The 15554-nt window shown below is 41.2% G+C and overlaps 1 protein-coding gene across 1 annotated transcript; it reads left to right on the top strand.

The window, feature by feature from the left end:
- The first annotated feature begins 3789 nt into the window (after window positions 1-3789).
- Window positions 3790-14914, top strand: LOC139444142 (uncharacterized). The gene is made up of 10 exons (XM_071225043.1): window positions 3790-3844; window positions 6897-7085; window positions 7367-7506; window positions 8030-8156; window positions 9085-9219; window positions 9613-9810; window positions 10876-11025; window positions 11867-11995; window positions 13491-13575; window positions 14041-14914. The coding sequence occupies exons 1-10, from the start codon at window positions 3790-3792 to the stop codon at window positions 14912-14914; spliced, it is 2082 nt and encodes a 693-aa protein (XP_071081144.1).
- The last annotated feature ends 640 nt before the right edge of the window (window positions 14915-15554 follow it).

The following is a 15554-nucleotide window of genomic DNA, read 5'->3' as shown; positions in this document are numbered from 1 at the left end:
TCAAAGGATTGGGGAGTCAGATTTGGTGGCTTGGTTGACTGGGGCAACTTGTCCCATGGTAGTTATGCTTGCTGTAAGAGGCGGCTCAAAGGATTGGGGAGTCAGATTTGGTGGCTTGGTTGACTGGGGCAACTTGTCCCATGGTAGTTATGCTTGCTGAAAGAGGCGGCTCAAAGGATTGGTCACAGACATAGACACATCCAGAACCACTCAGGCACAGACATAGACAAGAACACAGACACAGAGAAAGAGACGCAGATACAGACACAGCCCAGACACTGAAACAGACAAAGACACAGACACTCAGGCACAGACACAGACACGGCCACTCAGGCACAGACATATACACAGCCACTCAGGCACAGACATAGACACAGACACTCAGGCACAGACACAGACAAAGCTGCTCAGGCACAGACACAGACACAGCCACTCAGGCACAGACACAGACACTCAGGCACAGACACAGACAAAGCTGCTCAGGCACAGACACAGACACGGCCACTCAGGCACAGACACAGACACAGACACTCAGGCACAGACACAGACAAAGCTGCTCAGGCACAGACACAGACACGGCCACTCAGGCACAGACATAGACACAGACACTCAGGCACAGACATAGACACAGACACTCAGGCACAGACACAGGCACAGACACAGACACAGACACTCAGGCACAGACATAGACACAGACACTCAGGCACAGACATAGACACAGCCACTCAGGCACAGACATAGACACGGCCACTCAGGCACAGACACAGACACAGCCACTCAGGCACAGACATAGACACAGCCACTCAGGCACAGACATAGACACAGCCACTCAGGCACAGACACAGACACGGCCACTCAGGCACAGACACAGACACAGCCACTCAGGCCCAGACATAGACACAGCCACTCAGGCACAGACATAGACACAGCCACTCAGGCACAGACATAGACACAGCCACTCAGGCACAGACACAGACACGGCCACTCAGGCACAGACATAGACACAGCCACTCAGGCACAGACATAGACACGGCCACTCAGGCACAGACATAGACACAAACACTCAGGCACAGACATAGACACAGACACTCAGGCACAGACATAGACACAGACACTCAGGCACAGACATAGACACAGACACTCAGGCACAGACACAGACACGGCCACTCAGGCACAGACACAGACACGGCCACTCAGGCACAGACATAGACACAGCCACTCAGGCACAGACATAGACACAGACACTCAGGCACAGACATAGACACAGACACTCAGGCACAGACATAGACACAGACACTCAGGCACAGACACAGACACAGCCACTCAGGCACAGACACAGACACAGCCACTCAGGCACAGACATAGACACAGCCACTCAGGCACAGACACAGACAAAGCTGCTGAGGCACAGACACAGACACAGCCACTCAGGCACAGAAACAGGTAATCAACGATTGTCTGCATTACCCAGGTCGGTCTTCTATTTCAACAATATAGCATGTCGATATATCTTTATATTCCGATAGCTACCAATAGCTATATTAGCTTCCAATAATGACGTACTAGTATTTAATATCATGTACTACAAAAGAAGTGGCCATCTCACCCAAATAGTTTCAATTACATTTACCAAATTACATTTTACAGACATAGCGTAAACATTCAATTTTCTTTCACGAGGAAGGTCTAAAGAAGAGTATCGTAATTTAGGAGTTTAGATAGTTAACCTGGAAGAAATCCGGGTAACTTCGAATTTGATTGATATTTTCTCCTGTAACCATTTTAATATTTTTCCAAGACAAAACTGTCAAATTCTGTGTCCTTACTGAGACGTTTGACGGAACCAAATATCTGAAACAACAAACACTACTCATGAACTGAAACATTGCTTTCCTCAGTAGGCAAGATAGTCTCGATTTACACTTCTATCGACAAATCACACCTCAACACGTTTATATCGCATCGCAACATCCTGCATCGGATAGCAACATCGTCCATTGCAGCACTCATCGCATTGTAGGATGGGATAATGAAGCGACGACAAAGTGAATTTGATTTGTATCTAAGGAGATTAAACTGACGTTTTGTCCGTGTGGAGTATTTGGTTGCCTGTGTGCAGTATTTGATTGCCTGTGTGGAGTATTTGGTTGCCTGTGTGGAGTATTTGGTTGCCTGTGTGCAGTATTTGATTGCCTGTGTGGAGTATTTGGTTGCCTGTGTGGAGTATTTGGTTGCCTGTGTGGAGCATTTGGTTGCCTGTGTGGAGTATTTGGTTGCCTTTGTGGAGTATTTGGTTCCCTGTGTGGAGTATTTGGTTGTCCGTGTGCAGTATTTGGTTGCCTTTGTGGAGTATTTGGTTCCCTGTGTGGAGTATTTGGTTGTCCGTGTGCAGTATTTGGTTGTCCGTGTGGATTATTTGGTTGCCTGTGTGCAGTACTTGGTTACCTGTGTGCAGTATTTGGTTGCCTGTGGGCAGTGTTTGGTCGCTGTGTGGAGTATTTGGTTGCCCGTGTGGATTATTTGGTTGCTTGTGTTGATCATTTGGCTGCCTTTGTGCAGTATTCGGTTGCCTGTTTGGGGTTTTTGGTTGCCTTACTGCAGTATTTGGTTGCCTTAGTGCAGTATTTGGTTGCCTGTGTGGAGTATTTAGTTGCCTCTGCGCAGTATTTGGTTACCTGTATGCAGTATTTGGATGCCCGTGTGCAGTATTTGATTTGATTTGTGTGCAGTATTTGGTTGCCTGTGTGGAGTATCTGGTTGCCTGTGTGGAGTATTTGGTTGCCTGTGTGGAGTATCTGGTTGCCTGTGTGGAGTATCTGTTTGCCTGTGTGGAGTATCTGGTGCCTGTGTGGAGTATATGGTTGCCTGTGTGGAGTATTTGGTTGCCTGTGTGGAGTATTTGGTTGCCTGTGTGGAGTATTTGGTTGCCTGTGTGAAGCATTTGTTTGCCTGTGTGCGGTATTTGGTTGCCCGTGTGCAGTATTTGGTTGCCTGTGTGAAGCATTTGGTTGCCTGTTTGGAGTATTTGGTTGCCCGTGTAGGGTATTTGGTTGCCTGACTGCACTATCTGTTTGCCTGTGTGGAGTACCTGGTTGCCTGTGTGGAGTATTTGGTTGCCTGTGTGCAGTATTTGTTTGCCTGTGTGCAGTATTTGGTTGCCTGTGTGGAGTATTTGGTTGCCTGTGTGCAGTATTTGGTTGCCTGTGTGGAGTATCTGGTTGCCTGTGTGGAGTATCTGGTTGCCTGTTTGGAGTATTTGGTTGCCTGACTGCACTATCTGTTTGCCTGTGTGAAGTATTTGTTTGCCTGTGTGCAGTATTTGGTTGCCTGTGTGCAGTATTTGGTTGCCTGTGTGCAGTATTTGGTTGCCTGTGTGCAGTATTTGGTTGCCTGTGTGAAGTGTTTGGTCGCTGTGTGGAGTATCTGGTTGCTTGTGTGGATTATTTGGTTGCTTGTGTGGATCATTTGGCTGCCTTTGTGCAGTATTCGGTTGCCTGTTTGGAGTTTTGGGTTGCCTTTGTGCAGTATTCGGTTGCCTGTTTGGAGTTTTTGGTTGCCTGTGTTGATTATTTGGTTGCCTGTGTTGATTATTTGGATGCCTGTGTTGATTATTTGGTTGCCTGTGTTCAGAATTCCGCTGAATCATGCGCGACATGCAGTCATAAACACAATTTGTTTTTTTCATTTTGCCTGGCTTTGTTGACTACGATAGTTGTGAGTTAATTTAACTTCCTTGTAGGCGACAGACAACTGTATGCAGTTACTCCGTGTACTCGGTGGATGTCGGATATGTTGTTTACATGGCTGTTCGTCTGTTGGGGAGCTGTCACATGCCGGGGAATACGTAAGTTCTCTTTACCTAGATAATCTAACACTGCTTCTGTTATGCCCAGATGAACATTTAGAACTACATGTGTAATTGGTGATCAACGGTTGCACGTTCCCCCTCGGTGTAAGGAGAACGTATAACTCGTAAAGAAGTTAGCCTGATCGTGTTGACCCTTGAACATTATTTTCAATGATATAACAATGAAAGTTTTAACATTTATTGTAATCACTATAAGATGATATTTTCTTGGTTTATACCACCCCACCAAGCAAATGCTGCAAGTTGTAATTATGCATGCTGTATGCATCGATACCAAAATGACAACACTTTGAAATTTACACTACACTACTGAAGATAGATATGCATGATTTGTCTCCCTAGTCTGAACATAATATTCGCAGCGTCACGTCAACTCTGATTGTTGATCTGCTTAATTTGTATTTCATCCGTGTAATGTCACAAGTAGGTTCACTTACTTGATAGTGATCACATGATGACTGTATGACAAGAGGGGGGACGTTTCTGGCGATGACGTTTTGTATTCAACATTCCGTATACTTCGAGCCATATTCCAGGATCTCCAACTTCTTGGGTCTACATTTCACAACTTTTGAGGCACAATTGAGCATTCCCTATCTACGGAGAATTCAAAGTGCATCATGTGGGGGACATTTTCAAATGTGACGCATCAGTGGCAAGAATGATGTCGTGTGTAATTTCCTATTTTTAACTTTTACCATATGTTGCCGTTTTTTTGTCAGGTGAACAATTGACTTCCCTTTGCATGTGTTTGTGACGGTAACACAGGTGGGGAAAGATATGCTTTTGAATAATATAATAATTTTTTAGAATGTAATTGATTTGAAGAAACTGAAGTAAGTCGAAAATAATCAGGACAAGACAATGTTGCATAGAACACTTATTCACGGATGTTGTTATTAGACGTATATGTACCGTGTGGGGTTTACTAACCTGGTGCGATATTACAATTAGCCATCTACAATATGACTAAGACAAAATTGTTATGGATGAGCAACTTCTTTATTACAATTGGGCGACGTTTCGGTGCAGATTCTAACACCGTTATCAAGCAAATGATGTACAAACTACTTACTTACTTACTTACTTTGGAGATTATTACAATTAGCCATCTACAATATGCTTGTTTCTACGTATATGTACCGTGTGGGGTTTACTAACCTGGTGCAATATTACAATTAGCCATCTACTATATGCTTGTTTCTACGTATATGTACCGTGTGGGGTTTACTAACCTGGTGCGATATTACAATTAGCCATCTACAATATGCTTGTTTCTACGTATATGTACCGTGTGGGGTTTACTAACCTGGTGCGATATTACAATTAGCCATCTACTATATGCTTGTTTCTACGTATATGTACCGTGTGGGGTTTACTAACCTGGTGCGATATTACAATTAGCCATCTACTATATGCTTGTTTCTACGTATATGTGCAAAGGAACGTATCTACAGCTAAACCTGGGAGTTTGACTCCAGAGAGTTTCTAGGAAGTCGGCTCTATCCCAAACTGAAGCATATGTTACACATGTGGTTTCCCATAGCAAAACGACTTTGTTCGAAATATGCCCTGTTCACACAGCGGTGAATGGGTACCCGTGAGGATGAGATGACGCTGTACCTGTTATCCTTCCAGCGGCTAACTGGAAGCTTGGGTTGTATACTCCCCAGGGAACTGAGAATACAAATCGAGTGTACACTGATCCATTGACCGGGGAACTACTGCAAAGCGGCCGTATATAAAGCCCGTGTGCAGCACTTTCCGCAATGCTCACAGATTATTATTATTATTATTATTTACAGATTAAAATTAAATAAAGGCAGCAAATAGGGGTTGGGTGATCCTGACACAGACATGCTGGTTACGTTCATTATCAGCCCAAGTCCCTTGCCCCCTCTACACGCATGCCATACAGCGAATGGGAATTTTTCCAGGAAGCGCTGCCAAGTCGAAAACACCCAGAACATTTCGAAGAATGTGGAGACTCCCTAACACTGCAACCTTCTGCATTACCAAGATTCCTGGCAGCAAACCCTGGTATTCTCCCATGCCAGGTACCGAGGACAATGGGGAGTCAGACAACTTGGTACTTGGGATCCAAGCGTAACATTTCGAAAGAGAGGTCCGCATATTTGCCATGTTTTTCCTGAATCTTATCAATATTTATTTAGCCATATTGTTGAAACATATATTCTCTGTCAGATAGTTTTTATATATCATGTATATCACGTGACTAAACAAATGAAACTGAAAATTTCAACTCTACAATGTGGCCTCAAATACCGAATAAAATATCTTAAGTCTTAATTAATCACATTACTGTCAAAGGGGACAAAAAATTGAATGATCTAAATTATTTCCTTAGATTTATCAAATGGGACAATATCAGGGTTGTTGGCCTGGGTAGGTCTGAGTCTCTATACCAACCCATTCAAAAGTATTTTGTATATATTATTGTCCATGACGCCCTTTAATATCCTGGGTTGTACCATGGATGGACCCCTGTGTCAAAACCACAGGTATGGCGAAGACGGTAATATAGCGATCGAGCCACTCCATCTTGTCGCTTAAGATGCTGTGTATGTGTCGAAGCTGGGCATCCATTGACACCATGTTGGACAGTCTCATTAAATTTATCGCATAATCTACATTTCATATTTACACATTGACGGTTTCTAGTGGGAAGATACTTGTCCCAAGCAGCAAGCAGAAAGCCTCCTGATTCACTTTTCAGGCCAGCCGACTTCATCCAAGGGAAGGACTCTGCGGGGTTGCTGTTCATGTGCACATGCACAACACACTGCATAGAGCTGCAGCAGTCGCACAGAAAGCCAATTTGATATAGCACTTCGCTTGGTTGACACTCATTTCTGTACAGAACCTTCAACAAAATCAACACTGACATTGAAATTATGTCCTACATCCTTAGCTCGTTTAGGAAATCCGCGGAATGCCTTGTATCAGACAAATAAACGATATCTATATCTTGGTGTACTTAATATTCAATATCTGAATTTTATTGTAGAAACGGATCAGATAAGTGTCAGCGATGCAACAAGCAACTGGTGGGATGCTCACAGCCGATGCAGTGTCAAAGAAGGCAGCATGTACACGCCTGGGTCAGATGACATTCCACCAGACATTCTGGTGCGTCTACAGCCCAACACATATTACTGGATAGGCGCCATGGACTACAGGGTCTGGATATGGACAGGTACTAGTACTAGAAAGGAAACAAACCACCGAACCATTGTCTACTGGCTATACTTTATACTAAGTAATATAGTAAGGTCTTGAGTTTGATTGATCTGAGATATTCTTTTTCATTTCCGTTGATAACATTTAAGATACTGCGCCAATACACTTAATGTGTTTGAGGTAAACTTTCCATTTAGAAATCTTTATTATTATATGTCATTATCAAGTACCATGTTGCCATCCAATACTTTGAAACCAACCAGAATGAACAAGCCTGTTTTAATTGTGCACAAACAGACGACGACAGTCCACTGTACAAGTATGCTGGCTTCCTTCCACTGCGCGATGTGACACAGACAAGTACAGTGGATTTTCGGGATAACTCGGTATGGAAATGCCATCTTAACTGCAGCTCATACTCTTCAATGGGCATGCAGGTAAGTTGTTAGTGCATAACGCTTCGTACATGCATCTTTTTAAATGTCAGATCTGTAGATGATACTTATATATACCGCGCCATTGGCTGTGACATATCAAACAATCTGAAGAAACAGCTATACCCGCTTTACACCGTTGACTGAACATGTCATCAATCTAATTTGAAACGACCGAAATAAACTTCTATTTCTCGGAATTGTTTCTATATGTAAACGACGTGATCATTTCCATAGCAAAACTGGCCTGTAGAAGACTGTACAGTCTGTAGATACTTTTTCTGGTCATGTGAACTTGTATTACGTCTTTGATTCTAAAGCACCAACTGGACAGACACGAATGTACATGAACACGACGTCAGTTCCATTAGGATTGACGTTTTATGCCATATTCTGTACATTTCTTTCAAATATATATTCATCGAATTAACGAATATGAGCAGGCTTTCTCGTATGCATGTACTCTATGTACATAAATAAGACGTGACTGGTATGTATAATGACATATAATTTCTGATCTGTACAGGGAAACACGTGTTACTGTCTACGTAAAGGGTATGAACCTGTAAGTTCAAGCACAACTGAGGACAGGTGTCGAGGAAACTTGGACGAACTGTGTGGCAATGCCTATGGAATGTCCGTCTATAAACTAGGTACCTACTTTGCAAACGTCTCTATTTATTGTTGAATCATAATCCAGCACAGAACCAGGGAATGATTAATGTGTAATGTTAGGGCAGTTTGGAAAGGGGCTATGGGAGCGAGCGGATTCGATTGTACATTTTTGTATCCAACCGGATGGCGTGGATAGTGTCAATATTATCAACCTGTCTGGACTCGATAATACACTACTCAAAAAGGGTTAAAGAGCACCTGATTCTCCAATATTACCAGTAATTGGAAGAATCATCAATATCAAAGAACACCTGATTCTCTAATATTACCAGTAATATGAAGGAATCGGATGTTCTTTGACTTCTTTTGAGTATTATACGTTGGCTGCCATTGTATAGCTGTTTTCTTTAATATGTACATGCTTTTTGTCATAATATTAATCTTCTGTTTTTGGACATAACACATGAGTATGTGGAGTTGTTTATATATTTTAATCCCTGATGTCAAGATCCTTACAGCGAAAGCCCGTTCTCGTAGCTCCTCTCTGTACTATCTCTGCCACCAGTCCTAGCTCCCAACTGTGCTCGGCGGCCACAGCCATGCATGGAGTTGAACCCGCAACCAATTGACCATTATGTTGACTCACAAAAAAGTGATAAATGTCGTGACGCCAAATAATCTTCCAGCTGATTTATTTTCTACATTAAATTTTGTCAATTTGAATTTCTATTTCATTAAAACTATCATGTAAATGGCGTAGTAAGAATTGTAAGGGGGACGTTGGGAGTTGTTCCTTATCTAGCAATCTCGAATCAATCTGAGTAATCAAACAAACGCAAAATATAACTGTCACAACATTTACGGTTCGAGCGTAGATTTTAGCGTTCGCGGTGGAAGTTGCTCGATTATTAAAGGCTCATTATATTTTCAAATGAAAATACTATCATTTAGAGTTTTTTTTTGTAGAAGACATTAGCTTTACACAACAACGAGGTGGAAGATGTGCGTATGTGGAGATAAATGATGCCGGCCTCACTACCTACTCCAGCAGTTATAGAGATTGCAAAGGGGATTCTAGAAGATATGCCTGCTATGCTGATGGTATGTTCCCCGTGTCATTCATAAGTCTCATCACATTCCGGTTGAAATGTCGTTCTCTAACGTGATCTTTCTTTAATTGCTTTGCTAAACCCTTTTTACATTGATAAATCAACTATCCAAGAACACATCTACCTCGGACTCTACCTTGGAAATAGAAATGGTAGAACCACAACGTCCCAGTCAATGTACTCAGTCAGGGCCATATTGTCGGTTTGCACAAATGTATTCGTCTAGGGGTTGCTCACACCAGCTGTATTTTCGTAAATAATATTGCAGTGCAGCCAAGATGTTTTTGACATGAAAACTGGAGAACATGTTTGTACAACATATGTTTGTAGTTAAACTTGGACCAACATTTCTCACAATACGCTTTAATTACTGCTCTTGTTGCAGACAGGAACTCTGATGACTGTGGTGGTTCTGGCTGCGTTTCACTGAGCTCTACCAGGAAGTCATGGTATGACGCTGACGGATACTGCTACTTGGTTACACTTACTACTCCTGTTCAGAATAATCTTCTGAGGATCATGCCGAGAAACAGGATATACTGGATCGGTTTGTATAAAAGTGTACACAGGAAATGGATGAACGGTAAGAATAAGAGAAGAGCTTTCAATCTATATCTTTACACATTAAATTATATTAAGTCGATAAGACCGCTAGTAACTGGAGACTAAGGAACAAGCTACGTTAGAATTACATTTAATCGTTAATTTCAATATATATATATATTCAATATTCAATATATAATCCATTTTCCCGAGCGTCAAGTGAGTTATTTTTGTTTTTTCACGCACTTATTTTTACTCGCCATCAAACCCTCGGTAATCAGGGGAAGCCAAGTGGTGACAGCATTGTTTCGTCACTCAGACGATCATAGTTCAATTCTGTGTAAAACCTATTTCTTGTGTCCCCGACGTGATATGGCAGGAATATTGCTCAAACACGCGCAACACCTCGCTTTGCTTCGAAATGACCTTTACAATTTAAACTTTTCTCAGTGAAGTTAAAACTGAGATGTTGAACACCCCCAAAACAAAATGTACGCAGCCTGCATATGTTGTATAAAAGTTACGTCTCATCTCTGTGTTAGCACCAGCGAAAGTACAGGAAATCAAATTAGAATAGAAAGTATCTATGCTACAGTTAGTCGACCTCAAATTGAAAAAAAATAGGTTTATCGTCTAAAAGGTTTCGTCAGAAGATTTAGTCTTGAATACATACATTTTGTACTTCGTAAGAAAGTAAGGTTGGTGCTCAGAGTAGTGGCATATTTGACTTTCCCTGTCTAGTTTGACGAGATGTTTTACGTGATTGCGATTCATATTCAACTTTGGTCTCTGGTCGTGATCTTGCTCATCTTGTACATAGGGACCGTGTGACTTGTTAGTGTTTGTGAATGAAAGCCCACACCCCCCCACACACAACCCCCCCCCCCCCCCCCCTACACACACACACACACACACTAACGCGGGGCATGGGAAGATAACTGTTGGTATGACAATTGACAAATGTTGTCAGGCATATTCAGATAACTGTAACATTGTACCCATTATCTTCATCAGAATGGCATTAAACAGAAAAGAATATGTATTGACATAGATTTTTGATACAAATATGGTTTTCTTATATATTTTCTTTTATGTTTGTTTCCAGAAAAAGCGGCTCTGAAATACAATGGCTACATGTATGTCACTGATACATTTCCAGACACTTTGTGTCTTACTATATACAAACTGAGCAACGGAAGCACGCGCTTATTCTGGATAGCATGTGACTCAGACCAAAGATGGATATGCGAAAATGGTATTATTATTAATAAAAATTCAAGATCAATGTTCCCGTTTCAGTCCCAATATACTGGTTTTGTAGCTATAACTAGTTGATGACTCTGGGTGACTCGTTTGCAACTTACATCGATATACCTCTAAGTAGGCATTAACTAGAGCCGTTCTAAAACAGCTGAAAAATAGCTTAACATCCCCTATTTTGGTTTGCCAATAGCCCCACAGAAAGGTTCAAATTAAGACCATGGGTAACATGATAAGTCTGAAACTGATGTGTGACTGTTATCCTGATGATAATATCATCATATTTGATGGATTCAACCTAATGCTATCTAAGTTTGGTTGGCAGTCAAGTGTGTCATGGTGAAGGGAGTCACAATGACAATGAGTCACACTTGGCCTGGATATTACTTAACATTTGTAAACATGTGATCATGTCAGGTGCAATGGTAATGTAAGCGATAAACCCCTTCCACTGCACCCCTCCGACAATGCAATAAGCATGTGTTGTCCAACGAATCACCACCAAACAGCAACGACACCTGGCGCTCGCGAAAAGGCGTGCCAATCCCGGCGTGCACCCGCCAAAAAAACCAAAACGAATTGAGAGCTAATACTTAAACAATATTTTGCTAACACCGTATGTCTTCATTGTAAAATTTTGGCTTTGTTAACATAATGACAAAGACGTTTAAATCTACAATAAAAATCACTTGTTTGAGATAATCGATTCACACACACAATAAACGTCATCACGGAGGCAATACCCATGGTACTACCAACCATTGCATTGAAACATTAGTTGGTGTCACCAGAGATGAGAATTTCATTTTGAAAGGAATCTTAATTACTATTTTCAGTTAAAGAAAGTACAACTTCAACAAAAGTTACGCCAACGTCATCATCAAGTTACCCATCATCAGCATCCACTGTGTCCGAAGATGTTTCGACTGTGCCGGGTGGCCACTCCACCAACAGGTCATCGCCAGCAGGAACTTCTGATGCAAAGAAAACTCCATACGATCCTCAGACTGGTGAGTACTGTTTATTGTTATTGATATCTTCCTCGTCTGTACTTAGTTGGCCTAATGTAATTAAGATGAGATGAGATGAGATGAGATGAGATGAGATGGGATTTATGTTAATCAGTTTGATTTTACGGCAAATTGACAGACGCACGGATTTATTTCAACTCTTTAATAGGCATATAGAAATTGGAAGAGCATGAATACACGACACTTCTTTGTAACGACTATGGTATCATTAACAATAAAGCAATCACGATGTCCATTTGTGGTTGATAATATGATTAAAACACCATAGAGTACACACTTGGTAGGTATATGCCTCGGTCTCTGTTAAAGGCTGGCTTCCTTCTTTGGATTTTAATAGTTTCTTGAAGTTCCCTCTTTTTCCAGCGACTGAAGCTGGTATGGATAATCTGCTGTCAGGAATTATGGCAGTCAGGTTTTTTATGGGATGTTCCGAAAGGGAAGATTTCATGTCAGGTGTTTCTTTTTTTTCTGGTGGCTATTGGGCGTAAAGCCTCACTAAAACATTTGTCTCCACAGTTTCGTAAGATTTCATAGACACATCCCGTAGGGTTAAGGGTGAACTGGGCTGGATCTTTACCATTGGCGTGTAAGATGTCTCTTAGTGACTTTGAGTTGAATGTCACATTTATGTTGGATGTTGTTATGAGAAGGACATTGGTATAAGATGCTGACGAGGTTGGGCTCTTTTTGTCGGGTTACCTGGGTTTCTTGTTTTTAAATGTTTTTCTTCAACGGATGTTTGACATATCCATGGAGGGCGATAAAGGTGTAATTAAGGTGCCGGGTGTCTTTGCTGAGAGAGGATAGCAGATGGCTATCGTTTGTGGGGCGAAGGTGGCAATTACAGCTTGTTTGATCTGTGGATGGTTGTTGGATGGTATACTCCGTGGACCCACCCACAGGGATCAGTACATTCAATACATGTCCAACCACCATCCTCAGATCAAACATGCAAAAACCCGTTACTGGTCTAGTCATACAAGAGTAGAACCCTTCCAGAACCCAGAACCATATTATTTGTTGTACTTCTGCCAGCGCAAAGAATCCATTTACATAATTTTACTTGTACTCTTTTAATAATTAACACCATATATTTCCCAAACTATAAACACACTATAGGTACGGCCATAGTTTTGCGAAAAAACAATCCAGAACTCTCTGTAGGATGGTACCTCCTCAATGTCATCCCCTCTTAATTACGAAAAGGACCTAGATTAAGGAAAAACAATGTCTTTGTTTTCTTTGAGTATACTCCTATACCTGTAAATTCACCAAAAGAATAGATCGAAATGACTATTTGCCTTCCATTGTAAAGATGTATCGTCAGCGAACATCAAAACAAACATACTATCAAAAGAAGGAAATACATAAACACCTCTACTCCCAAAACTAGGTAATTAATATCCTGCTAATACATTTATTTTCTATTCAGATGCAGGTGGTTTCATAGGACTTGGTATAGGGACGGTGCTACTTGTTCTGGCAGTCCTTATTGTCGTCTTCCTGCTGAGAAGGTGAGAGGATACTCACTTGATATAAACTCTAAAACTGAGTAAACCTTCCATCGAAATATCCCTAAAGGAAAGATAAGTACGCTTGTTTTCTGGTATGCGTTCTTTGCGTAGAATCATACTCGTGGTCATATATGTTTTGCTTAAAATGACAATTTTGTGACAGGATACAAACTAAACTCCATATTACTATGATTTCAAATGGACACTTGATGCTGTATGATAAATATGATAATAAGTTATGTTTTGTTCCCTTCAGCACATACATTCACATCTGAAATTGTGGCTGAAACTGTGAATCATTTTGGTATGTGCAGCAAGTGTTAGACGGTAATATAGCACAGACACTTTATATATTCCTTACTCCCATTAGGTATGATTTCAAAAACTGTAAATCGATCAGAGACACAGTGAAAGCTCAGGTGTTATTTCGTAGCTAAATTAAAGGTTTGGAATTCGGTGTTTCAGGCAAAAGAAGCTCTGTTTTGAGAAAAGAAATAGGAATCAACCAATACACTTCACTTCTGGCGTAGAAAACACCACCTATGGATTAGCCGTTCAGGCACAAACAGGAAATGAAGCATATTCAGTCATAACACCTCCTGACATAGATACACCTTCCACGTCATCCACGTTTCCAACGGCGATAGTCCGACCCAATGCTCACAATGACAACATCTACATCAACACCTCTCAGATTAATGATGGGGATGAGTACAACGTGTTGTCAGAATCCGACAACTCCAAGAAGGTTATGCCACACGGGAATCCCTACAATCACCTCTCAGGACCTGACAGAGGTAACAAGTCCAAAGGAGACTACGACACAGCAAACTGTGTTCTACAGACAGGAGAGGCGACCACTGGGATGAAACACATGGCCGCAGATACACGACTCTCTGATGTAGCGAGTGGTCAGAACTTAGAGGAGGGTCAGTACAATGTGCTCGGTCAGCACGACTCTCCCAGAACAGTTGATGCTGACGCGGGGGTGTACGACCACGTGGCAGCGGACGAGGGGGATTATGACACTGCACAGCAGGGTAAGAATCCCAGCAAAGTGGATGATACTTACAGTCACATTCAGAGGACAAACACAGAATGTCAAGAGAATGCTTATGATGTTGCAAGTAAACGGCAACCAGAAGGATGTTCTGATGCAACCTACGACCACGCCACTAAGATCGATGAGGAAGACAGAGACACGGCCGACTACTACAACACAAAGTGTCTTCTTCGAGACGATGGGAATCTTGATGGACATCCTGGAGGTGATGATCGATCTGATGAAAATGATCAAGAAAACGTTTACAGTCTTGCCAAGGACATTTCTGAAGCTTAAGTATTGACAAAATAAAGAAATGTTATTATGTAGCACTTGTACACAATTTATACTCTTTACTAAACACCAGTTAGCTCTTATTGATTGTTGTAATAGCTCCGTTTTGACAACCTATTATGTGCACATATGAATCTGATTCTTTAAGATTTATTTGTTCCTGGTGTGTTATGATATTTGATGGCAGCTTATGTCTTGATAACTGAGAATAATGCATGATTTGTTATATGATTGGACATCGATAAGTGTTATATGATTTTCCTCCTTGCAGGAATAGCCTCTTTTTATTTTCATTATATATAATATACAGTAAACTACGGTTATAACGAACTCGAAGGGACCACTAATTTTAGTTCGTAATAATTCGTTATAAGCGTATATACAGCATATGTACAACAACCGGCTGAGACTAAACAATAAGTTCGCTATATCGGCCAGTTCGTTATAAGCGTGTTCGTTACAAACGTAGTTTACTGTATTTCATTTTTTTTAATGCACAAATAAACGTTTTTAAATTGAAATAATATTATGTGTAATGTTTATAACTAGAAAAACAATATTCAAAGGGATGTTGTTAATTATATAAAATACATTTCTAACAGGTTCAGGAAATATAATGCAGCTTTGTATAATGAATTAATTA

This window comes from Haliotis cracherodii, unplaced genomic scaffold, assembly GCF_022045235.1.
Source record: "Haliotis cracherodii isolate W230 unplaced genomic scaffold, xgHalCrac1.p SCAF_5, whole genome shotgun sequence".
NCBI classification, from domain to species: Eukaryota; Metazoa; Mollusca; class Gastropoda; order Lepetellida; family Haliotidae; genus Haliotis; species Haliotis cracherodii.
The sequence above is the reverse complement of the archived record's forward strand: the minus strand, read 5'-3'. Positions and strand labels throughout refer to the sequence as shown.